Source organism: Hippocampus bargibanti, linkage group LG10 (genome assembly GCF_051943395.1).
Source record: "Hippocampus bargibanti isolate YZ-2025 linkage group LG10, ASM5194339v1, whole genome shotgun sequence".
In the NCBI taxonomy this organism is placed as follows: Eukaryota; Metazoa; Chordata; class Actinopteri; order Syngnathiformes; family Syngnathidae; genus Hippocampus; species Hippocampus bargibanti.
The window spans coordinates 5,738,608-5,765,720 of NC_142743.1; the positions used below are offsets into that span (position 1 = coordinate 5,738,608).

Here is a 27,113-nt window from a genome sequence, read left to right on the forward strand (position 1 = left end):
GGTTTACAGTGATTGATTTGAGCAATGCCTTTTTCTCCATTCCGTTACACAAAAATTCACGTCATTGGTTCGGATTTACATTTAATGGAAAAAATATACATATACAAGATTACCACAAGGGTTTACAGATAGTCCTACAATTTTTTTCACAGGAAATGTCTTCGTGTATTGCTGATTTTAAACATCCTGAATCTTCTCAGATTCTTTTGTATGTTGACGACATCTTAATTGCTTCACCGACTGAAGATGAGAACAAGACTGTATCAATAGCTTTGTTCCAATATTTAGCGAATACAGGTAACAAAGCTTCTTTGGATAAATTGCAGTTCTGTCAACAAGAAGTAGTTTTCTTAGGACATCTTTTGTCAAGAAAGGGAAGAGAGTTGACAACTAAGAGAAAACAGACAATTTTGCAGGTTCCTCGACCTAAGACGAAAAAACAGATGATGACGTTTTTGGGACTGTGCAATTATTGCAGAACTTGGATTCCGCATTATGCACAAGTTACCCAACCATTATTGACACTTATATACCAAGACGAAATGGCACTGAAAGACTCTATTCAGTGGACCGAAGAGGGCAGTAAAGCATTTACAGAATTAAAAAATTTGATAGCAAACACTAGCGTCTTAGCTTTACCTGACTATGACAAACCTTTTGTTCAAACAGTTGACTGCAAAGACAAATACATGACTTCAGTCCTGTTACAAAAGCATGGACAAAAGCTGAGACCAGTTGCATTTTATTCTAAAAGAATAATTCAGATCCAGGCGCTTTGTTGGCAAAATGGTTGTGTGAAATGTTGTACAACAACAAAGAGGTCCACAGCACGTGTACTGCCGCAGTCCTGTGTTCCCTTTGCAGGAACAGAGAGGCTGCTGGGCTCCCCGAAGGCGCTGATCAAGGTCTGCACCAAAGTCGGAGGGGCCATTCACCGTGCTGATAACCACGCCAACTGCCATCAAAATCGCCGAGAGGTCCACCTGGGTGCATCAAAGCCACTGCAAAATCGTTCACCAACCAGATCCGGAGCAGGTGGAAGAGAGACGGAGCCAAACCACTCAATAGCCATGGGTTTGGTCCACATCATCTTGCTGTATGAATTAGTGGAGGCAATCCAGATGACGCACGTAAAGCCTCCCATTCCATCAGCCTGCCAAACTCCACCATTGCAACCAACGATGACAGAAAAGTGCCCTAGCATGGCACATCCTGTAGCCTGCTTGCCACTACAAGATGCAGGAATCATCTCATTTCCTCTTAACATCCTCAGGAACGAAGCACGACAAACGGGAAGTGATTACCCTCATGGTTCTTGGTACGCTCGTATCAAGTCAGGGAAGACTTGGACCACTGGTTGGGACTCCGTTGTGGTCCATTCTGAGCCCAAAACAAAATGGGTTCAAAATAGCTGTGCCCAAGAAGCAAAACGAATTGTCAGAAAGGTAACTCAAGGGAACTGGTTAGGAACTGGAACTGGCACAATGACAGATATCCAACTCGTTATCGTAACCCACAAGGTTGCAGGATGCATGGACTTGAGACTCTGTCCTGATTTTCGTGAACATCACACTGGTTTTCCTGTAACTATATGCATGATGTCATCTTTGACAACACCAGTCGTGACATCGCCGTTCAAAAATAAACCACACATCAAACCGACAGCCTGGATGGAAACACCTGACAAAAAAGCCCAAAATTCAGATGTCATGGACGCATTATATCAACCATTTGCAGGAGAAAAACATGACTGGAATCCGTTGTTATCAAACACGTGGTATCGTTATGCTACATTAATTGCTAAACAAAATAGGAAAAGTAATTGCTTTGTTTGTTCTTTTATGCCACATTCTGTAACGCAACAAAGAGTGCATTCAAAGATATTTGGAGATAAAATGGCTCGAGCTGCGTATATGTTAATATCTTCGCATAAACCTGATCAACATTTTCCAGTTCTTCGCAATGCTTCGAGAGGAGAGATTGTTCCAAGTTTGGATACCATTTTGGAAACTGAAAATCAGGTTATGACCAAGAGCGGATTGCGATTACCAGTATGCGTTGCAATGTACGGTACAGGTCAAAATCTAGGTTTTATAGATGAGAATAGATGTTTATACATGCTACCGTTAAACACCAATGTCACTATTTTACCTGTATCTTCACATCTTTGGTGGTTATGTGGTTGGAAAGTATATTCTTTTATTCCTCCGAAAGCCTACGGTATGTGCGCACCTGTTACTGTGACTGACAATACTTTCATCGTTACCAGTCGTCCAGCACACCATCATGTGAAAAGAAGAGTGTCGTTTAAGCCCCACGATTCGATCTGGGGAACTGATGTTCCAGAACAATTCAAACACCATAGCACGGGAAGTAAGGTAATGTTAGCTCTTTTTCCACAAATTGGAGTAGCTAAAAACATGCTACGAATTGAAACAATTGACTACAGGTTTCAAGTGTTTGTAAACGCCAGTTTGGAAGTAGATGAAATGCAAAACACTGAAATTGCAGCAATTAGACAAATGGTGCTGCAAAATAGAATGGTTTTGGACCTTTTGACCGCGCCACAAGGGGGCGTCTGTGCTATGGTGGGTGATACTTGTTGTACGTACATACCCGAAGAAGCGAATTCCATAAACATGACTGATGCTCTGTCTGTTGTCAGGGATCTCAGAGATGCCATGGCCAAAGATCACCGGCCTGATCAACCGTGGATCTTTGACGGGCTCTTTGGGGGCTCTTGGTATAAGACTTTGCTCAGAATGTTTATCCCATTCGCAATTGTGATTGTACTTATTTTCTTAGTCATTGGTTGTATTATTCCATGCTTAAGAACAATGCTAATGAATATGATAACTAATTCCCAGGTGAATTACGCAAAGGTTTTGTATCAACAAATGCGTGAAGGGGACCCAGTGTTGTAGCTAGGGATAGTACACCATGGCCAGAGAGTGGTTGCTCCAAAGAACAAAAGCAAAAAAAGAAAACGGAGAGCCGAGAAGGAGTTTTCCTCATTAAAAACCCTAAAAAATGGAGAGGTTATATATCACAGCAGCAAAATTGTGATAGAGGTTTTTCGCCTTCTCCATGGTAAGTTAAATAATATTAGACGTTGGATAGATGAGATTAGAATGGCTCCCTGTGCAATTAGTATGACGTGCATGCATGAAATCTTTTGGAAATGTATGAACTGATGTTTAAATGTACAACAGGAGGGAATGATAGAGTGTTTATGCACATTAGTAAACATATTACGTTATTTCATGTTTAGATTAAGTAAACATATGTTTTTTCATGTTTAGCTTAGTATATATTATGAATTGTGCACGTTTAATTTCAGTCTAATTTAGTTAAATAAAACTATCAGTCTTATTAGTCAATAGTCGTGGAGAAAAAGCAACAGCTCCAACTTCAATCTGAGACCCGCCCAACGCTGAATTGCTCGTAACCGATTGGACGGGAAAGGTCGACTTGTTCGCAACTGATTGGACAACAGATCGCCACTCTGTATGTTTAAAAACTTGTCAGAGCGGGAGCTCTTTCTCTTTGTTCTTTTTGCTCGTGTGCTCATGTCTTCGTCCCACCGAGACGAGAAGTGCTTTCTCTGTCTCATTAGAATAAAGTAGTTTTTTGTTCACCATCTATTGTACTTGCTGATATTTTTATCAAGTGAACTCCAGACAATGCGCGAACCAGGAAAGACAAACGAAGTTTTAACCGGACACTATGCAACAGAAGAGGCGGCTAAACGCAAAGAATACATTGGACTAAAAAAATTACTGAAAGAGAAAGGCATTCGATTCCCATCCCCGATGGACACACTGAGGGTCCACTGGACCGAAGGAGTAAAAACATAACAGCGCACAGGACGCAGCAAAAACGATGAGGCTGAAAGGATGGCGGGTGCCAAACCCTGGAGAAGAGAGTCCGACAGCACAACAAAGATTGGAGTCAGCGCGCAAGTGGACAAATACTAAGAGATAAAGTCGAGAACACATGTAAAGACACGAGGAGAATGAAAGACAAAGAACTCGGACAGAAAGACAATTGCCTACAAAGGACAAGTGAAATCCACATAACTTGCTTTGAGAACATTTGCTTTAGATCTACTGTTGGTGAGTAAGAAATTAATCCACTGTGGGAATATTGTCTAAGGAATTTAAAGGGGGTTAACTGATTCATAATTGGCAATGTGTTGATCTTCTTCTTCTTTTCCTTTCGGCTTTTCCCCTCAGGGGTCGCCACAGCGAATCAATGTCTCCCATCTATCCCGGTTTTGTGTATCCTCTTCTCTCACACCAGCTACCTTCATGTCCTCTTTGACCACATCCATAAACCTCCTCTTTGGTCTTCCTCTCGGTCTCCTGTCTGGCAGTTCAAGACTCAGCATCCTTCTCCCGATATAGTCACTCTCTCTCCTGAGACATGTCCAAACCATCTCAGTCTGGCCTCTCTGACTTTCTCTCCAAAGCCTCTAATATGAGTTGTCCCTCTAATGTACTCATTCTTGATCCTATCCAACCTGGTCACTCCCAAAGAAAACCTCAACATCTTCAGCTCTGCTACCTCCAGCTCTGCTTCCTGTCTTTTCTTCAGTGGCACTGTCTCCAGTCCAAACATCATGGCTGGTCTCACCATGGCTTTATACACTTTTCCTTTCATCGTAGCTGAAACCCTTCTATCACACATCACACCTGACATTTTTCTCCAGCCGCTCCAGCCTGCCTGGACACGCTTCTTCACCTCTTTTCCACACTCTCCAGTGCTCTGGACAGTTGACCCCAAGTACTTAAAATCCTCCACCTTCTTTATCTCTTCTCCCTGTAGCATCACTCTTGCACTTGGATCCCTCTCATTCACACACATATATTCCGTCTTGCTGCGACTGATCTTCATTCCTCTCCTTTCTAGGGCATATCTCCACAGCTCTAGTTTCTCCGCCACCTGTTCCCTGTTCTCGCTACAGATCACAATGTCATCTGCAAACATCATGGTCCAAGGAGATTCTTGTCTAATATCGTCTGTCAGCCTGTCCCTCACCATAGCAAACAAGAAGGGGCTCAGAGCTGACCCCTGGTGGAGCCCCACCTCCACCTTGAATTCCTCAGTCATACCGACAGCACACCTCACAACTGTCTTACAGTCATGATACATGTCTAGTACCGCTCTAACATACTTTTCCGTCACTCCAGACTTCCTCATGCAATGCCACAGCTCTTCTCTGGGCACCCTGTCATACGCTTTCTCCAGATCTAGAAAGACACAATGCAATTCCTTCTGACCTTCTCTGTACTTCTCTATCAGCATTCTTAAAGCAAACATTGCATCTGTCGTACTCTTTTTTGGCATGAAGCCATACTGCTGCTCACAAATGTTCACTTCTGCTCTTAGTCTAGCTTCAACTACTCTTTCCCAGAGTTTCATTGTATGGGTCATCAACTTTATTCCTCTGTAATTAGTACAACTCTGCACATCTCCTTTGTTCTTAAAAATGGGCACGAGTACACTTCCTCTCTATTCTTCAGTCATCTGTTCACCATCTAAGATCTTGTTGAATAACCCAGTCAGGAACACCACCAAGACACTTCCATACCTCGATTGGTAAATCGAGGTATGGAAATACCTCGATATAAACCCGAGTGCCTTTCACCCCTTCATCCTCTTCAGCACCCTCCTCACTTCATCCTTGCTAATGCTTGCTACGTCTTGGTCCACAACATTCACATCTTCTACTCTTTGTTCCTTCTCATTTTCCTCATTCATCAATTCTTCAAAGTACTCTTTCCATCTTGCCATCACACTACTGGCACCTGTTAATACATTGCCATCTCTATCCTTAATCACACGAACCTGCTGCAGGTCCTTACCATCTTTGTCTGTCTCGCCAGCCTGTAAAGATCAGTCTCACCTTCCTTGCTGTCAGCCGAGCATACAAGTCATCATAGGCCTCTTGTTTGGCCTTCCACCTTTACTTTAACCGTGCGCTGCATCTCCTTGTACTGCTGTCTACTCTCGTCCGTCCTCTCAGTGTTCCACTTCTTCTTTGCTAACCTCTTTCTCTGTATACACTCCTGTACTTCCCCATTCCACCACCAAGTCTCCTTATCTACCCTTCTTCCACTCGATACACCAAGTATTTTCCGACCTGTGTCTCTGATTATGTTCGCTGTAGTTTGCCAGTCATCTGGAAGGACCTCTTGCCCACCCAGTGCTTGTCTTACCTCCTTCCTAAATGTCATGCAACACTCTTCCTTTTTCAACTTCCACCATTTTGTCCTCACTTCAGCCTTTGGGTTCTTCATCTTCCTCACTGCCAGTGTCATCCTACACACCACCAACCTATGCTGTCTGGCTACACTCTCACCAACCACTACTTTGCAGTCACTGATTTCCTTTAGATGGCGCCGTTGACACAAAATGTAGTCTACCTGTGTACTTCTGCCTCCACTCTTATAGGTCACCCTATGTTCCTGTCTCTTCTGAAAGAAAGTATTCACAATAGCCATTTGCATTCTCTTAGACAAGTCAACCACCATCTGTCCTTCAGCGCTCCTCATCTGGAATCCAAACGTACCCATCACCTCCTCATCATCTTTGTTTCCTGCGCCAACATGTACATTGAAGTCTCCACCAATTACAACCCTCTCACTTCTCGGGATGTTCTGTATGACTTCATCAAAGTCCAACCAAAATTCCTCCTTCTCCGCCAGCTCACATCCTACTTGTAGGGCATACCCACAAACAACATTGAACATCACACCTTCAATTTCTAGCTTCAGACTCATCATTCTATCTGATACTCTTTTTACTTCTAAGACATTACTAACAAACTCGTCTTTTAAGATAACCCCAACTCCATTTCTCTTTCTGTCTTCAACAGGCAATGTGTTGATAGATTTGGGATATTGTTGTACAACTAGGAATCACTGTCTCTCAACTGCAAGCCATTCTACTCGCCACGTGAGTTCGCTTCCTTTATTCTCGTTGCCGTGTACATCGCGCCACAAGCTAATGCTAACGCGTGTATACAAACGCTAGCGGACCATGTAAACCATCTCAAACTAAAATATCCAGAATCACCCCTGATCATTTTGGGCGATTTTAATCAAACACGTTTAAACCGTGAACTTCCCAAATATAAGCAGCATATTGACTGTTTCACCAGAGGAGAAAACATTCTAGATCATTGTTACACAGCACTCAAAGGCGCATACCGGTCTGTTGCGCATGCAGCATTGGGTCTTTCTGACCACTACTTAATCCACTTAATTCCCACATACAAACAGAAACTCAAATGTGTAAAACCGGTAGTCAAGACAGTTAAAACATGGACAGATGAAGCAAAGTTATCGCTACAAGAATGCTTAGACTGCACTGATTGGAGCGTCTTTGAAACTTCAACAGGCACATTGGATGAATACACAGACACTGTAACATCATACATCAGTTTCTGTGAGGACATGTGTGTACCAACAAAGTCCTTCCGCTCATTCAACAACAACAAACCATGGTTCACTCCCAAACTCAGGCAGCTTAGGAAAGAGAAAGAGTCCGCATTTAAAAGCGGCGATCGAGCAGTTTACAAACTCGCCCGAAACAGGCTGACAAAGGAAATTAACATCGCAAAGAAACGTTATGCGGACAGGCTTAACAAACAGTTCTCCGCTAACGACTCTGCATCGGTGTGGAATGGCCTGAAAGCAATAACAAATTATCGTTTACCTTCCCCCAAGCTGTGTACAACAATGGTATGGCTAATGAGTTAAATACATACTTTTGCCAATTTGAAAAGGACACCCCCATTTCCCCGGTCTGCCCACCATTACCAGAAACTACCGTATCTCCGCCCTCTGCCCTACAGATCCACGAACTGGACGAACGCCTCGTGCTGAACCACCTAAAGAACATCACCGGACCTCTGCGAGATCCTCTTCAGTTTGCCTACCGGGCAAACAGGTCTGTGGAGGATGCAGTCAACATCGGACTGCACCACATCCTCGACCACCTTGACAACACAGGAACCTACGCAAGGATCCTGTTTGTGGACTACAGCTCTGCGTTCAATACCATCATCCCAGAACTCCTCATCCCCAAACTTCTCCAGCTTGGTGTGTCCCCCACGATCTGCCAGTGGACCCTCAGCTTCCTGACAGGACGGACACAACAGGTCAGACTGGGGAATATATCATCCACAACACGAACCACGAGCACTGGAGCCCCGCAGGGATGCGTCCTCTCTCCATTGCTCTTCTCTCTGTACACGAACGACTGCACCTCAACGCACCCAGCTGTCAAATTCATATAGTTCGCAGACAACACCACGGTCATCGGTCTCATCAAAGACGGCGACGAGTCTGCGTACCGACAACAAGTGGAGCAGCTGGAGCTCTGGTGCAGCCGTCACAACCTGGAGCTGAACACGCTCAAGACAGTTGAGATGATCGTGGACTTCGGGAAACATCCATCACCACAGCTACCCCTCACACTATCCAACTGCCTGGTGTCAACCGTTGAGACCTTCAAGTTCCTGGGAATCACAGTCTCCCAGGACATGAAGTGGGAGGTCAACACCAACTCTATCCTGAAAAAGGCCCAACAGAGAATGTACTTCCTGAGGCTGCTAAATAAGCATGGCCTGCCACAGGAGGTGCTGCAACATTTCTACACGGACTTGCACACTGCAAGAATCCAAACTAGGGCGCGGAAAATCCTACTGGACCCTCCGCACCCTGCCCACCACCTTTTCCAGCTACTTCCCTCAGGCAGGCGCTACCGATCCATGCGCACCAAATCCAGCAGACATTTAAACAGCTTCTTCCCCCAAGCCATTAACTCTTTGAACTCTTTGAACTCTTTCAACAGTAGCCAAAATGGAACTGAATAGTACCACTTAGCAGTTTTTTTTTTTTGACGACGATACTAGTGCAGCGTGTTCTACCGGAAACAAATTCCTTGTGTGTTCTACATACTTGGCAATAAAGATGATTCTGATTCTGATATATAGAGAAACAATTCAACAGATAAGAGGGGTTTTTTTCTCTTAACTTAAACGGGGAACCCCTAAATGCTTTGGAAGTTCATGTTTGGAATGAAATATATATTAGTTTGTGTTTTACTGTTATTATTGTTTGTATTTGTATTGTGATCAGTGACACATGGGTAACAAAAGAAAAAGCTAAGAGTTACTATATGTGGTGGTGTCATTAAATGTGAATGGCATCAACAACCCAGTAAAAAGGGGAAAAGTGTTGACAACACTAAGAAAGGAAGAGTTACAAGTCATTTTGCTACAAGAAACATTTTGCTACATTTAAAAGACATGGATACATTAATACATTCTATAGTTCATTTAAAGAAAGCCACAGGAGACGGGTGGCTATAATAATAAAAATACAGTGAAATTTGAAATTGACAAAGAACTAAAAGATAAAGGAGGCAGGTATATTGTGGTCAAAGGGACGATGGAAGGAGAGAGTGTGACATGAATCAATGTATATGCTCCACCAGATAGTGACAAAAGCTTTTTTGTGAATCTTTTCAATGTTATCACGGTGGAAATGGATGGGATCGTGATATGTGGAGGAGAGTTCAACGTGGTGCTCAACCATAACTTAGATACAAGTACAAAGAAATCTAGATTACACATAACCAAATACATTAACACGCAAATAAAATAAAAACTCAGGATAACAGATGTATGGAGGGACTCACACACGTTGCATAGAGATTACACACATTACTCCCATCCTCACGCAATCTAGGCTAGAATCGACTATTTTTTCATGAACATCGAAGACAAACACAGAGTGGGAGAATGTAGGATTGGTGTCACAGACTTATCAGACCACAGTGCCGTTTATATGACAGTGATATTGAGCAGTAGAAGGAAATACACAACTTGGAGATTGAACACAGGGTTATTAAATGACAAGGAACTAGTACAAGAACTAAAGGGGGATATAATCAAATATAAGGAAGAAAATGACAATGGAGAAGTGAATACAAATATTGTGTGGGATGCGCTGAAAGCAGCTATAAGAGAGAAATGTATAGCACATGCAATACATCGTAAAAAGACAAGAGAAAAATTATATAAAACCTTAACAAGACAATTGAAAAAGAACTAGAAGACCAACATAAAACAACAAATAATACCGAGATATTAACAAAGATTACAGAAACCAAAAGGGAAATAAATCAAATATTATTAACAGAAGTAGAAAAAAGAGCACATTTTGTAAAACAGATTTACTATGAAGGAGGACCCAAAGCAAATAAATTACTGTCAAGAAGGTCGAGGACACAACAAGCGCTAAACACAATACACAAGATTCGGTGCCCCAAAACTAATACAATATTAAAAGAACCAAAGGAAATAGAAGAAGCATTTGAGCAATATTATGAAACTTTATATACACAACCGAAGGCAGCAGATGAGGAGAGAATTGCAAAATTTTTGGACGGTCTGAAATTACCATCGATAAGGGAAGAAGATAATGAATTCCTGAACTCTGAGATAACGGAAAAAGAATTGGAGGTGGCGATCAATGGAACAAAAAATGGTAAAGCTGCAGGTAGCGATGGCTTCCCCTCAGAGTTCTACAAGATATTTAGACAAGAACTAGGCCCACTTTTGTTATCTTCACTCAGATATACCATGAAGGAGGGTAAAATTCCCCCATTATGGAAAGAGGCAATCATCTCTATAATACCAAAAGAGGGTACAAATAAAGAGTTATGTAGTAGCTTCAGACCAATATCCATACTTAATGTCGACTATAAAATATATACTTCGATTATGTCAAAAAGATATGAGTCAGTCATGCCTGATATTATCAATAGAGAACAGACGGGTTTTATTAAAAATAGACAGGCCCAGGATAATATAAGAAAAACTATACACATAGTGGAGGCGATCCATAAGGCGGGAACAAGTGCAATGTTGGTGAGCACGGATGCAGAAAAGGCATTTGATAGTGTCCGCTGGTGCCATCTATACAAAGTCATGGGAAAATTCCGCTTTAACAAAGATTCAATTTGAAATATACAAACACTATATAATGGGCCAACTGCAAGAGTGAAAGTGAATGGCAGCCTGACAGACCGTATAATACTAGAAAGATCGACAAGACAAGGATGTTGCCTCTCACCAACATTATTCAATATCTTCATTGAACCCCTAGCCCAAGCAATCAGACAGAACAACAACATCAAGGGCGTGGAGATGAGAGAGACTGAACATAAACTCAGCGTGTTTGCTGATGATCTGATAATATATTTGACACAACCGGAAGATAGCCTCCCGATACTGATGCAACAACTAGAAGAATATGAACATTACTCAGGATATAGACTGAATGTGAGTAAAACACAAATCTTAGCATAAAATTACACTCCATCAAAATCAATTAAGGGAATATACAAATTAAGGTGGGATGCTGAAAGAGTAAAGTATCCCGGCGTGTACATCACAAAGCACATAGACAAACTGTTTGAACCAAACTATACAAAGATTAACCAAGCCATCAAAGCAGACAGGGGGAGATGGTCAACACCCATCCTAGATTTAAGCTCCAGGATTGAAATAGTGAAAATGAATATTCTTCCGAGGTTGCTATACCTCTACCAGTCGCTACCAATACCCATACCACAAAAACAATTTGTGGAATGGGACAAATTTATCACAAGATTTATCTGGGGAGGTAAGCGACCAAGGATTAGACTGACGACACTACAGTTACCAAAGGAAAAGGGTGGATTGGGGACACCAAATTTTAAAGATTACTACCGGGCAGCACAGCTCAGAGCAGTGACGTGTTGGTGTGATGGCGAGTATCAAGCTAAATGGAAAGAAATGGAGGTACCAAAAGATGTTACCCAATTCAAACACTGCTGATCAAGCTAAATGGAGGTACCAAAAGATGTTACCCAATTCAAACACTGCTGGGAGACAGACGACTGTTCCGGAAAATGGAGGACTCGATTGACCCATTAACAAAATTCACATTGAATATCTGGTATACCATCATAAAAGAAAATAAACTAGAAAAAGAGGCAAAAATTCTGAGGTGGCTATAATATGACGAGGACTTTCAACCAGGAAAAAACGAGAGCTTCAAGAGTTGGGAAAGGAGAGGTATCACAACAATGAGTATGATAATAGAAAAAGGGGAAATACCGACCTTCCATAAAAAAATACAGAGGTTTAACTTAGAAAGGTGCGACCACTTCCGATATCTACAAGTAAGGGATTACTATACAAAAGCAATAAAAATGGATATGCCAATTAAAAGAAATGACATAATAGAGATAATGATGGATGCGTATGAAGGAGGGAAAAACAAAGTAATCTCATCTCTTTACAAAGGGCTCCTGTTGAACAGAGGGAACTCAACCCACAATCAACAACCACTTTGAGACATTGGAGAGAATTTGGATGGAAGAATATCGTGAGATTTTTTACAACCCCGGAGATGACCGGGAAATACAAATCGGGACAGTACGAGTGCTGGCGGCTATGCGGACAGGAAAGAAATGTAGATCATGCACATATATTTTGGAATTGTCAACAGTTGAAAGGTTATTGGGAAGAAGTTTGGAGGGAACTGAAAAAGATAATTGGCTACGAAATACCAAAGACCGACTTGGTGATGTATCTAGCTGACCTAAATCAAGAAAATGTGCAAACAAGAGATGAGTACTTGATAAATGTGTTGCTGATAGCCGGCAAGAAAGCCATAACAAGAAAATGGTTTAAAACAGACCCACCAACAAAGAACCAATGGATCGGAATAGTGGAAGAGATATTTGAGCTGGATAGATTCACACACATATTGAGGGCCCAAGCAGGGAAGTTTAAAACAAGATGGGAAAAATGGGATGAATATCAAAAACAATCAAACAAATGAATGAACGAACGACACCACAAACCAGACAGTCAAGATAGCTAACAAATATAAATCCAAAAAAAGGGAAACTTGTCATTATCGATCACTTTTTTTCTTTGCTATATTGTTATTGCTGTGTTTTACTTTTGTTGATTGGTTGTTTTCATTGTTGAATAGTTTGCAGTTACAAAAGGATGTTGTTATACAATTTGGCCACAAGGCATTCTGTATTCAACTGTTCAATTTCAAATGTTTTTAAATGTTATAAAAATAATAAAGATGCAAGTTACAACAAAAAAAGTTGTGCTGCTGAAAAAGTGTGACCACCCCTGATTTCAAGCATCAGGGGAGCGAGGATCACATACTTATCCAGCACTTTTGCTTGCCTCAATTACATGTCATTGATGAATGGCAGCTTAGACGTTTCAGAAGAGATGCAGAACCAGCAACTTTGTTTGACAGGAAAGTTTACAATAAGTTTTAATTTCAATCTTTAAAACTAATACTCATCATATAGGGGGCATTATAGAAACAGCCCAACGCAAGTAATTAATGCTCCCAACAAAGCAGCCATGACTGCTCTAAAATTGACTTCTTTGCAGTGCACTTCACACAGTGCATGTTCTTGTGAATGTTCATGTTATTGAGGGGCGTGCCTTTCGTCAGAGATTGGAGAGGGGAGAGAAAGTAGCGAAGTGAGAAACACCATTCAAATGGTGCTAACAGTTGTAAAATTGCACACCGCATCCTTTATGTTGCTGATTAACTGAATATAATCAATCTGAAAGTTGGACAATTCCTATCAACACATCTCCATTTCAAATTCGCTCATGTGTTTGTTCTTACCGTTTTGGCTAAACAGTCTGGAGCTTTTTAAGGAGGTCTCAAAGCCGACCACCAATTCTTCTATAATTGACACCTGCAATTAAGGAGTTATAACTTTTAAAACAGAAAAATATTCAATAAAGATAAGACATGTTTGCTTGTTTTAAACTTTAGTGTAATATGTATGCTACGAGTCAACAGTTGCTATGCCTTTCTCAAGGTGTGTCAAAACGTTTGATTGGTAGTGTGTGTATGTGTAACAAGAGGAAGAAATGTGTCCTTTCAATATTTTGAGTTGTCATTGCTGAACTATTGTTATCACCTTTTCTTTGTCGTTGTAAAGAGATTTCAGGGTGGTGAAGACAGGTGGACATCCCTTACTGAAGTTCAGTCTCAGATATCTGTCAAGACACTCTCTAAACTTCTCACCTGCAAGATAAAGCATTGGTGTGAAGAAATAGATTATACAAGTGCAATATCTCAATCTACTAGCCTGTTTCCATAAATCTCATCGAGTTACAATTATAGTTACAATTAGTCTTTTACAAGAAAAGCGATTATTTGTCACACCAGAAAGAAAGTTGAGGGGGAGCCGGCGAGGAACAAGGCCTTTTGGAAACTTTTCCCAGGCATCCTCGTAGACCTTGAATCTCTCCTCCACACTGCCTAAAAGTTGCACAAAAAGAAATGGAGACTTATGGCATTGGCAATACAACTTTAAACGGTTTCAATTGCAGAATAATTATTTTATTGTTGACTATTTACATGGGGAAAATATCTTACTTGGTTTTAGTGCTTTTTCCAGACCATAATAATATGACCAATTCTCTGGGTTCCTCTTCTGCATGCGATGGTAGACATCTGTCGCCTCATCCAGACGTTCCAACTTTAATAGCAACTCCCCTAAAGGAGTAACACATACGCAGCAGAGCCCAGAAGTGAACTAATTCTAAATGAAGGTTTTTATAATAAAAACAAAAACAAACAAAAAAAAACACACCCACTGCAGCCACGAATGACATAGCCAGTACATACATTTAGCTCAAAGTACTAGAGCAAAAAGGTCAACAATTTCAATTGATGAAACTACAGATCAGCTGGAGGAGCATCAACTGTCCAGTCAGCGTGACATTGAGAGGCATGACTCACCCCTTGTCTCTTCCACAGCCAGTTTGTCACAAATCTGCTTTTCATAGTTTGACAAATGCTCCAAAGCCTCCTTGTAAAGACCCGCTTCTCTCAGCACCTGGTTCTGGTAAAGCAGCAGCTCACTGTACTCGTAGTCCACTTTGTCAGGAGATGTCTACATAGAGCAACATACAAAGAAAAGGAGAAAAGATACTGCTGAGTAACGTGCACAAGCCATGGTGAGCAGGGGGGTCGAATCATTTGAGAAAATGAAGCTGGAATTGCAAGCGAGCTCTCAAGCTTTAATTTCAAACCTCAATGAAGCCCAGTTATTGCTGACCTCTCAGAGCAGTATAAGCTAATTCATTATTATGGGGGGTAATTTTGCTATTCCTATCTAGTGACACAGTACACTGAAAGGTGGTGCACAGCAATGTTCATTTGAGCCACCCTGCAGTATGACTTGAATTTTAATGATATTCAATCATATTTTGAGCCGGTCAAAACACTCAATTTCTGTCCGTTCCTGCTATTGTGATTGGAGCAATATATGGAAAGCCATTTGACAATCACTGGCATGATTGAAAGTATGCAACGGAGCTGATACCACAAAATTGTTCTATCGACCCAAAGAAAAAGCTGACGGTACTGTGAGCATGTTTGTAATAGTGTATGTATGTTCGTAATAAGACGCCACTACTTTCATTCCTTTCATCACTTTGCTGCTGTGAAATGTAAATTTCTCCACTGTGAGACTAATAAAGGCATATCCAATCCAATCCAATCCAAACCTGCTGTGTTTTTCTGAACTCCTCAATGATCTTTGCTGCCATCTCATAGTCTTCCAGGAGATGATAAGCAATGGCATAGCCGATCCAGGAAGCTCGCTGAGCGGGGCGCAATTGCAACAGCTGGTACCGTGTCTCCTACAGGAACAATGAGCAACACAGGTTTACCGATCTTCATAGCAGAACTAGCAATGTAGTGTTTTGTTACTTCAAGCAACTCAAGTCATTAAACCTGGTGGGAAATTCTATTGAAGCTCTTGTTCTGAGTTACTTACCCGGTAGCCTTCCAGGTCTCTCATCTGAATCTGCAGCAAGGACAGATCTCTCAGGATCTGGAGGTTGTCCTTGTCCCACTTCAGTGCGTTTCGGTAACACTTAATGGCTTCATCGTATTTCTTATCAGAGCGCTGTAATAAACCGTATACGTGCCAGCCTGACAGGCACAGTGAGTTAAGGAATATAAATGTATATCAGAACACACACAACAGCTTTACATCGCAGCCATTTTCAAGGAGCAGCCATCGTCGTGAACTCAGCACCAAAAGCTGTGTGTTCAGATTTTGTTGGAATCCCAACATTTGATTGCAAAAACGTGGTTTCAATTTTATTTTTCACTGGGAGGTTCGGAGGAGTGTCTGATGCGGTTCTACTGTTAATTCTAAGCTTGAGAATAATAATAACAATACATTTGATTTATAAGCGCCTTTCAAAAACTCTCAAAGACACTTTACACTTTACAGTCACAGGATATTTTTTTCTGTGGGTTAGCAAAATTTGAGATCCGTTCTGTTTGGGACAATATAACAGGCTAGTGAGAACATTCTGTAATGTGCTCTCAAATGAGTTGCACTTGTATATTGCTAAGCATGATTATTTTGCAATCAAAAGCCATTGCAAAATATTGCTTAGTTGGCTTCGAGGCTAAAATCAGAATCAGAATCAGAATCAGAATACCTTTATTCGTCCCGCAATGGGGAAATTTGCAGTCCACAGCAGCAATTGAAGAGGGATGGGGTTGGGGTGGGAGTGAAAGGATAGAAAACAAGATATTCTAAGCATAACAAAATAAAAATGTCAACTGTATACTGTGCAAATGTAGATGTGCAAAAACCGTTCTATAAACAAGACTGTACATAGTGCAGAATCAAGAGATGCATTTAGATATATTGCAACAACCCATATTTACAAGTGTCCAGTTTTTTTTTTGTTTTTTTTTTTTTTTCACATGTGATCATTGGGAATTGTGAAGCCTGACAGCAGTCGGTAGGAACGAGCGGCGGTACCTCTCCTTCTTGCAGCGCGGGTGTAATAGTCTCTGGCTAAAGGAGCTACCCAGAGCTGTCAGGATGGGCAGGAGGGGGTGGGAGGGGCTGTCCGTCATAGCTTTTAGTTTAGCTAGCGTCCGTCTGTTGCCCACCTCCTCAAGAGAGTCCAGCGAGCAGCCCACGACAGAACTGGCCCGCTTGACAAAGCGCTCCAGTCTTTTTCTGTCCCGGGTGGTGATGCTGCCTGACCAGCAGACAATGCCATAGTGGATGGCTGATGCCACCACAGAGTCATAGAAAGTCTTTAGGAGTGACCCCTGAACTCCAAAAGACCTCAGTTTCCTGAGGAGGAAGAGGCGACTCTGTCCCTTTTTGATTAGGGCATCCGTGTTTGTTGTCCAGTCCAGTTTATTGTTGAGAGTAACACCCAGGTACTTGTAGGAGGTCACCCTCTCAATGTCCGAACCCTGGATGTTCAATGGTGCAGGTGACGATTGTTTCCTGCAGAAATCCACCACCAGCTCCTTGGTTTTGCCAGTGTTGATCTGGAGGTGATTCTGCTGGCACCAGTCCACAAAGTCCTTTGTCAGTCCCCTGTACTCCCTATCGTCTCCCTCTGTAATGAGGCCGACAATAGCTGAGTCGTCAGAGAACTTCTGAAGGTGGCAGGTTGGGGTGTTGTAGTTGAAGTCCGAGGTGTAGAGGGTGAAGAGGAATGGAGCCAGGACTGTTCCCTGCGGCGCTCCGGTGCTGCAGAGAAGCCTGTCCGACTCACAGTTCTTTACCCTCACGTACTGTGGCCTGTTTGTGAGGTAGTCTGTAATCCAGGATGTGAGGTGATGGTCGACTCCGGCATGCTGCAGCTTGTCCCCCAGTAGACTGGGCTGGATGGTGTTGAAGGCACTGGAGAAATCGAAGAATGTGATCCTCACCGTGCTCCCAGCATTCTCCAGGTGCAGCAACGCCGTATGGAGGAGGTAGATGATGGCATCCTCCACACCGATGCTGGGCTGGTAGGCAAACTGCAGCGGGTCCAGCGATGAGCTTGCCAGCGGTCGCAGGTGGGCGAGGACGAGTCTCTCCAGCGTCTTCATCAGGTGAGACGTCAGCGCCACCGGTCTGTAGCTGTTGAGCTCTTTGGGGTTGGCAATCTTGGGCACTGGGACCAGGCATGACGTTTTCCACAGCTGTGGAACTCTGCCCAGCTTCAGGCTCAGGTTGAACAAGTGCTGGACAATGTCACACAGCTGGTCGGAGCAGGTCTTGAGGAGTCGGGAACTGATGTCATCCGGACCTGCTGCCTTCCTCACCTTCATCCTCCTCAGTTGGTTCCTCACCTGCGCAGTTGTGACAGACAGGCAGGAACCAGGAGGCAGAGTGGCGGCTGAGGGTGTGGCAACGGTTGGGAGGGCAGTTGTTGGTTGCGGAAAGCTGGTCGTGAGAGGGGGCAGGGAGGGTAAGGCCACAGTGAGAGTTGGTGCAGGTGCAGCTACAGGTGAAGTTGACGGTGGGCCGGGGGCGGCTGGCGTCTTGTCAAACCGATTGAAAAAGCGGTTGATTTCATCTGCCCAGTCCTTGTCTTTTTCGTTCAATGTCACTGGGCTTTTGTGGCCTGAGATGTTTTTCAGGCCCTTCCAGACACCAGCGACATTGCTGGCTTGCAGCTGCTCCTCCATTTTCATCCTGTAGGCCCTCTTCCCCTCTCTGATCTTCCTCCTCAGTTGGATCTGCACGGCCTTCAGTTCCTCTCTGTTGCCCGACACAAAAGCCCTTTTCTTCTCCTTCAGGAGGACTTTTATGTCGGGATTAATCCATGGTTTGTTGTTGGCAAAACACCGCACAGTCCTGGTGGGTACGGTGTTTTGTTCACAAAAGTTAATGTAGTCTGTGATGGTGTTGGTGAGTGAGTCAATGTCTTCCCCATGAATCTCAGTAAAGAGCTCCCACCTGGTTGAATCAAAACAGTCCCGCAGAGCTTCTTCAGCTTCTGTGGACCATCTTTTGATCGTGCGGGTCACAGCTGGTTGCCTCTGGACAAGGGGTTTGTACACAGGCTGGAGATAAACCATATTGTGGTCTGCTCTTCCGAGAGGGGGGAGGGGGGAGGGTTTGTATGCATCCTTGGCGTTTGAATAAAATAGGTCCAATATGTTATTGTCTCTGGTGGCACAAGTTACATACTGTGTGAATGTTGGGAGGGAGAATTTCAGGGAAATGTGATTGAAGTCCCCTGAGATGATAAACAAGGCGTTGGGGGACTGGGTTTGCAGCTTGTTTACAACAGATATGAGGGCATCGGAGGCAGCGCCGCCATTTGCCGTAGGGGGAATGTACGTCGTCACGGCTATGACGTGTGAGAATTCCCGTGGCAGGTAATGCGGCCGAAGGCTAACGGCTAGCAGCTCGATGTCCCGAGTGCAAAGTTTTTCCTTCACCGTGATGTGCCCAGGATTGCACCATTTGTCATTCACAAATACAGCAATCCCCCCTCCTTTCTGCTTACCGCTGCCTTCATTTCTGTCCGCTCGTACGAGTTGGAAGCCCTCCAACTCTGCGTGGGCGTCCGGAGTGATTGCCGAAAGCCATGTCTCCGTGACGAGTAGCAAGCTGGCTTCCCGGTACTCCCTCTGATGTCGCGTTAGCGCCGCCAGCTCGTCCATTTTATTTGGGAGCGATCTCACGTTCCCCATGATGACGGACGGGAGAACGTGTCGGTATTTCCTCGTTCTTTTGCGGCGATCTTTCCCGGCCCGACATCCTCGTTTCCTCCTCTTCAATTCATCGGGGATGTCTGGTGCGGCGGCCGCTAGTCCGCTATTAGCCCGCCACGCTAGTAGCTGGTCTCGACTGTAAACAATGGGATTCCGCGTGCGCGTGGATTCCCCGTTCACAGGAGCGATGAAAAAGTAAAAAATAACGGCGATGAGCAAAAGAAAAGATGCCCATCTCCTCTCCGGAGGTTTATGGAGCGAGATCAGGCAAAACAAAAACGGAAAAGTAAAGAAGTGAAAAAGTAGACAAGAAAGGGAAAGAGCTGCTGTGGAGGCAGCCACACAGGGGGGCGCCATCTTACGAAAACGATGGTTAGAAGAATTGCCACAAAATTCACAAATCAATACATAGCATCTGTTCAACTGATTTGAAAATGGCAACTTTGTAAAGGTTGCGGGTGGGCATACAAACCTGATTGTGTTCTCGTTCGTGTTTACACAATGTCCCAAATTCAGTGCAATTGTGTTTGTACAATAACAGGGTGAATTCATTCCTATGTTTAATGACATTACAGACAAAGGAGAAGATGGAACAGCATTGGAGGATACAGACATGGCTCTTCAGGTCATTGCGCAATCCTCTTCTCACCAGGTCATAAGCATCTTCCTTCTTCCCCAAACAGTTGAGGGTCAAGCCCTTCATAGCCAAAGTTTCTGGAAAGGACAACGGGATGCTGAACAACAATAGCTACCACCCGTTAAAGGACAACCGACGTCACTTTTTTGTTTCCTGACATCAGAAAAACGTTTTATAGCATCTAAAATATCCAAAACACGCAGTATATTTTTATTCAAATACTAAACACCAATAAAAATGACATGACTGTCCAAAATCTGCAAAAAATTGAGCTGCGAATTGGGCATTCTCAGAAAGTCCCGCCCCCAGTTTGTGACGTCACGCTAAGACGTCTTGCATTGCTAGAGAATCAAAACAACGGCTTCAGTTTCGGAGAATATGCTTTCTTGTTACACATTCAGTTATGAATATGATTCAAATAGTTCTGAAGAGGAAAGCATACATATTTGCAATCGATTAAAGAATTTATTCCGTGCCATTGAGGCAACATTGGGGGTAAATGTCTCACCCAAAAAGAGGCAGAAGAAAATGGCGACCTCTTGTAGACATGACAGTGTATTGCGTTTCCACAGGCTGATAAATTCCTTATAGGGAGCTTGGACGCCCTCTTCTGGCGCAACACGAGGTTTTCAGACCAAACAAGCATTGACTGGATGATGATTGGAAGGACTGCTACAATGTGTCCTTTTTTTCGGTCAGGGGCATTCCTTCAGTGACGTCACGTACGGACTTGTCACCAACTCAAAAAGAAGACTTCCGGAATATTCAGCACGAGTCTTAAAACGTAAAATATAGCTATATGTGGTGGAATCTTTGTAAAATACGCTCAGTAGAAGTCATTTGAAGGCATTTTACCAATTATGGACACAACTTGTCCGGAGACGTCGGTTGTCTTTTAAAGAATCATGTTTTGATGTAGGCATCTGACAGCCACACATGCACTTTGACTACCAACCTCCATGCTCTGCAAACTTGGGGTTCGACAGGATTTGTTTGCAGAACTTGAGTCCATTTCTGTACTGCTTGCGCTCATAACATCGCTGGTGAAGAAGCAAAGAAAAAAACATGAAATTGAAAGCGAATGAGCACAGAAAAATCTTCAAGCGAGAAGTGCATTGCTTTTTGTTCCTTTTTTGACTAAATTGTATTGTCAATAGAATGAAAACAACAGAAATGCTCAGTCCACTTGACTCCAGCGTCTGAATTTCCCTCAGAGTTTGTCCAGCTATCTGTCAATTTGCACCCACCCACTGAGGGCCCAACTCAAAACTCTGAATGCCAGACCGTGCAGGAACAGGAAAGATAAGCTCTAGCCTGCTGCGATAATTTTATGTCAAAACCCTGACAAATATGCTCAATTTACTTTTGACCTTATGCTATCACCGATGACTAACATCCTTTTACATACTTGATGGCCCTATCCATTCAAATCAAAGACAAAGAGTACAATAATCCGCATTAATCCTTCACAATTCTAAACATTGTTACTTATGTATTACTTTGCTTTGTTCCCGTTTGTATTATGAGTGTGCATTGTATTCCATGAAACCATGACTGTGGATTGTATGTTAAACAATTATTTATTTGCCTTGTTGTGGAAGTCACATAGTGTTAACTAACAATAGATTCTTTAAGAGTTTACACCAGTATACATTGAGAACTAAGAGAATGCTGCAGGCAGTTGAAGGTCGCAGGAATATTGCAGATATCAAAATGTTACCCAAGATTTCAGATGGCTCCGCCCCAAGCTAGGTGAAAGTCAGTCAGTCGCAGTATAACTGTATATGTGCATAACACTGAAATTACACATTTATAGCCATAATAATAAGCATGGAATACGCAATAACCGTTCCACCGGAACCCAAATGACTTGCAGCTTATCCAGGTATCAAATATTTTTTGAATACTGTACAATGTACACACACAATCAAATCACTGTCAAAAACAGAATACAGTGGTACCTCGGTTCTCGAACGCCTCACAGTTCGAACAAAATATTCGAGATATTCTTGCTTCGTAGTTCAAACACCAATCGGTGTTCGAACGGCAATACGGCGCGTGAGTGCGTACGCGAGGGTGGGGTGCTGAGCGGCGTACGGGTGTATCGCTCTCTCCATGACCAACTGTTGTTGCTTGCGGACGTGCTGCGTTTAATATCACCTATATATAGGGGCTAAAACGAAGAGTTTTAGCCCCTAATCATGCCTCAAAAGAAAGTAAGTGCTGCTAAAAGTGACAAAAGAAAAGTAGTCCGTACAACTATTGCATTTAAGAAAGAAATAATCGCAAAATATGAAGGTGTGCGAGTGGCTGATCTGGCTAGGGAATACAGCATGGCGAAATCTACGATCAGTACGATATTAAAGAATAAGGAGGCTGTGAAATCTAGTGATATGGCTGTGGGAGTGAGAGCAAGTGTCATTATATTATATTTGAAGAGAAAATAACATCCTGTAGCCGAGTCATCCGTAGCTGTCACGTTCCGAGCGAGAGTGACGGCAGCTGACTCATCTGAACGTAGTGGAATGTTTGGGATCCCAAAGCAGACACGAACTAACCATGCAGGATGTTTATTCACAAATAAAAGAAAACACAGCGAGTAGGAAGGCGTGATCCGACCCGCTTACTACGCCAAAAAGCAAATGGCACACGAGGGTGCCAAATGACCCAATCCCGAAAGATGACATAAATTTACGGGACGCAGGGAAAATACCTCGGACCGGATACACTCACGCATCGAAGGAAGAGTGCAGGTCCGGTGGTGAGGTGAGTCAATCATCGGGCATTGGCGAGGTGATCGCGAACCGTATAAATGCCCCGTGTCCGTGATTAGAGAATTGACAGCAGGTGGAGAATGGCCGGGAGAGGCAGCCTGGCTGTCAACTCGCAAGTGACAGGAGCAAAGAGATGGTTTCGCTTTTCGAACAAGGTCCTGGAACGAATTATGGTCGAGAACCGAGGTATCACTGTATTGTCATTTTTAAAGTGTTTCATCTTTTCAAAGTTTGGAAAAAAGTCTCAACTAAGTGCATCACTGTTGGTCCAACACACAAGGAAAAGAAGAACAAACAAAAAAACTTCAGCACACCATTGCTTATGACAAGCACAAGTCAATGTGTCATACAGTGCATGCTAGCGGGTCGGCATTCATTCATTCATAGCCTTGAGAAACCATTATGTGCCTCGTCCCTCTGACTGGCAGATGGGGGGTTTCCACCCAAATCGAACATGAGGGGCATTGGAATAGAGGAAAAAAAGTGCAGTGTGTGGCTTCATTATATTTTCGGTGAGTATATGCTCCATTTTGGTACACTGAATTGTTTTTTTTTTTTGTAAATTAGGAGGGGGGAGTATTTGTAAAACATTAACTGGCCATCACTTCGAATATGGTACTGAGCCGAGGTGGCAGTCGGCAATTTTAGCTCTCTGGCCAGCGCTCTGTGCTCTCAAAACGGAAACGTGTTGGTGGCGCGGGTTCGATACCTGAATTAGGTTGAGACTGCAAGAGTAACACACAAACGGGTACGCATTTGCACATCTGCTGCAATCTCCCATAAATGAACGATTACTGATGGTTGGCTGCTTAAAAATCGCAGCCTCAGTCTGTAAAAATTAGATTCTCGGGTTCCCCCTCAAAAAATTCACAATCAGAATTTTGGAGCAGAGTAAATAAAATAAAAAAAATCAATACATCAAAAATAAAAATAATTAGAAAAAAGGAAAAACATGTTATCACCAGGTGGACCAGCCTAATTGATCCATTTCAACAAATCATTTACTGTACACTTGATCGCCGCTATTCACAAGAGATTGGGGCCGAACCGACAGATAAATGGGCAAAATTTGCTTTGAATTGACATGGAGTTAAATGCATTGGGTTGGACGGGTGTGTGTATAATTACGAACTACAAATCATCAATCAAAAAAATCATAACACTGACATTGGGGGAAGAAAAAACATTTAAAAGCTTTAAAAAAATCCCGACTGCAAACCTGACTACTGTAAAATGTAAATGTCTCCACTGTGAGACGAATAAAGGCAATCCAATCCAATGAGAGACCTTTGATTTTTCACCATTGCAGCCAACGATAGTGAAGGAGATGTTTGCTTAAAGGACAACCGAGACCATTTTCTTGTTTCCTAACTGACATCAGGAAAACGTTTTATAGCATCTAAAATATCCAAAACACGCAGGCTGATATTTTTAGTCAAATGCAAAACACCAGATGGCGAGTTTCAGGAGGTCCCGCCCCCTCGTTCGTGACGTCACGCTGGGACGTCTTGCCTTGCTCTAGATTCAAAACAATGGCTTCAGATTCGGAGAAGATGCTTTCTTGTTAGTCATCCAGTTATTAATATGATTCAAAGAGTTCTGAAGAGGAAAGCATAAATGTTTCCAATCGATTAAAGAAGTCCTTCCGTATCAATTCGAGCCGTCAGGACTGCAATGTAGCGTCGAAAGCGTAGAAAATGCACAAGATGGCGCCCAAGCTCCGTAGGATATGGGCTGATTTGTCTGCTGGGAATTTGTGTCAACTAGTATCAAATAGTAGTCCTTGTGCAACACACAACGATTCATCAACACGAAGTTTTCAGACCAAACAAAGTACCCAAAATGCATTGTGTGTCACTTTCTCGGTCAGGGGCGTTCCTGACGCGACGTCAGGCATCGTTACCAACTCTAAAACAAGACTTCCTGACGATTTAGCGCGAGTCTTAAAACGTAAAATATAGCTATATGCTGTGGAATCTTTGTACAATATGGTCAATAGAGGTCATTTGAAGTGAATTTACAAATTATGGACACAACTTGTCCGAGAGCGTCGGTTGTCCTTGAATGTCTTTCACGGGCCAGTGGGGGTTTAAACCTGAAAGAGACGGGCAGTCGACAGAGAGTGACAACATGGATAGAAAACAGCGACATTTGGACTCGTTTCAACTTTGAGGCAGAGTGTAGAATGCAAGGTTGAAATATCCCATCAATCAGGCTCCACAAATAACCCACACAAGCCATCCGCACACTTGATGCAAGAAGCTATCAACCCAGCTAAACAGAACACAATTGATGAGGAACAAGGTAAATTATCGTAAAGAAAGGACCTACAAGGGCTCATTCATCAAGATAGTGAAAGAAGAAGGCTGCGTTCCTTCCTCATCAAGTGATAGCAAAAAGCTGTCAACCCAGCTAAACAGATCACAATTGATGAAGAACTAGATACAATTATCACAGAGAAAGCACCTACAAGGGATAATTCCTCAAGCTGGTGAAAGAAGCCTATGTCCCTCATCAAGTGTTTAATGCTGATGAAACTGGTCACTCCATTCCATCAAGCCATCAACGACCACCACAAAGGTAAATAAAACGACTTTATTATGGAGTACAGTTTATTTCTTTAATTATAATACCACAGCACATTTATTATACATCAAATAAAGTATACAGTAAAGTCTCGTATTATCGATATTCTTGGGAGTCAGAAAATGTCGATATAACCGTAGTATCGATATGTCCGATCCTGTGCCGTACTGTATGAAGCGGGGCAATAAATGGGGGATCTTTGATATGGCATGTAATTTTCTCATTGGGTTGATGGATTGCATATCTAGCATGCTTTTGTACTGTAGTGAAAAATAAACTTATACATTAAGTAAAAACGTCATTTATTATTTTTATAACGCACTCTTGCAATCGTGACTGCGTATCACTTGACATTGTACACACGAGAGAAACCACGAACGCCAGCATGTACAAACATGAAAAACAGTGAATATTGCAAGCGATAAAGATATATGAATACAACACAATTAAATGCATGTATGGAAAACGAGAACTGCAACGTTTACATTAGTTACGTTGATGAAATATTCTGCAGCACGTCGAAATATTTCGCGATGAAGGAGTTGATTGTTGGATTGTCCCCCACAGCCATAATTGACTTGTACGTTGTTCGGATATCACAATTCGTTTCCCCGTGGTTGAAATTGGTGTCAAACAACAGTATACTGCAGTGGTAACCAAACTACGGCCCACACTTGGCCCCCTGAACAATACCAGAGATGCTATCAGATTTTTTTCCTTTTGGCCTCCAGAAAAATAAAAAAATCCTTTTACAAGTCAAAGGTCGGTTTTCGATCATTATCTGTTCCAATTTTAATCAATGTAATCAATGTATGTTGTTTATAATCGTAATTGAACAATACAAACACGCCTGCTCACAATAGAACGCTAAAGGAGTCGGTCACAATGCGACGCGACACAAGAAAGTGACATATGAGGAAGTGGAGGAGAGTCCGGTGGTACATTCAGGTGCGCTCAGTTTGGCGCTCTATTTGGTCCAAGACCCGTTTTCTCTTGTAAACCTTCCTGTCAAAGAGTGAAAGGAATAATGGTGAAAAGGTTAGGTAAGAGGAAAAATTTATTCAGAATGCAGGGTATTTAACCTGCAGTGGACAAACGATTATTTTTATATTCAATGCAAAGAAAAGGCTGTTTGTCTCATCTGTCAAGAGGCGGTGGCGGTATTCAAAGAATACAATCTTCGCCGACACTATGAATCCCATCACAAAGATAAGTACGATAGCTTGCAAGGCCAAATACGAGCAGACAAACTCTCAAAGCGAAAAGTGGACTACTATCTCAGCGGAATACATTTGTACGCCAAGCTCAGCTGAAGAAGGCATCCTTTCGGGCCAGCTTTCGGATTGCTAAACTGATCGCAAGCAGTGGTAAGCCTTTCTCAGATGGAGAGTTTGTTAAGAAATTTATGGATGCTGTCGCGGAGGAGTTGAGTCCTGAGAAGAAAGATGCATATAATGCTGTCGGTCTGTCGCCGAGTACAATCACCAGACGCGGTGAAGAAATCGGGATGAA

At 42.8% G+C, this 27,113-nt stretch overlaps 1 protein-coding gene across 1 annotated transcript in view; it reads right to left on the bottom strand.

The window, feature by feature from the left end:
• naa15b (N-alpha-acetyltransferase 15, NatA auxiliary subunit b) overlaps positions 1-27,113 on the bottom strand; it is a 48,917-nt gene that overhangs the window by 16,944 nt on the left and 4,860 nt on the right. The window contains exons 2-10 of the mRNA XM_089006347.1: positions 21,197-21,281; positions 20,214-20,318; positions 15,904-16,061; positions 15,632-15,766; positions 14,862-15,015; positions 14,496-14,615; positions 14,283-14,378; positions 14,035-14,141; positions 13,734-13,806 (exon numbers count right to left, since the gene is read on the bottom strand). Coding sequence (XP_088862473.1) covers positions 13,734-13,806; positions 14,035-14,141; positions 14,283-14,378; positions 14,496-14,615; positions 14,862-15,015; positions 15,632-15,766; positions 15,904-16,061; positions 20,214-20,318; positions 21,197-21,281 — 1,033 coding nt within the window. The remainder of the gene's footprint in view (positions 1-13,733; positions 13,807-14,034; positions 14,142-14,282; positions 14,379-14,495; positions 14,616-14,861; positions 15,016-15,631; positions 15,767-15,903; positions 16,062-20,213; positions 20,319-21,196; positions 21,282-27,113) is intronic.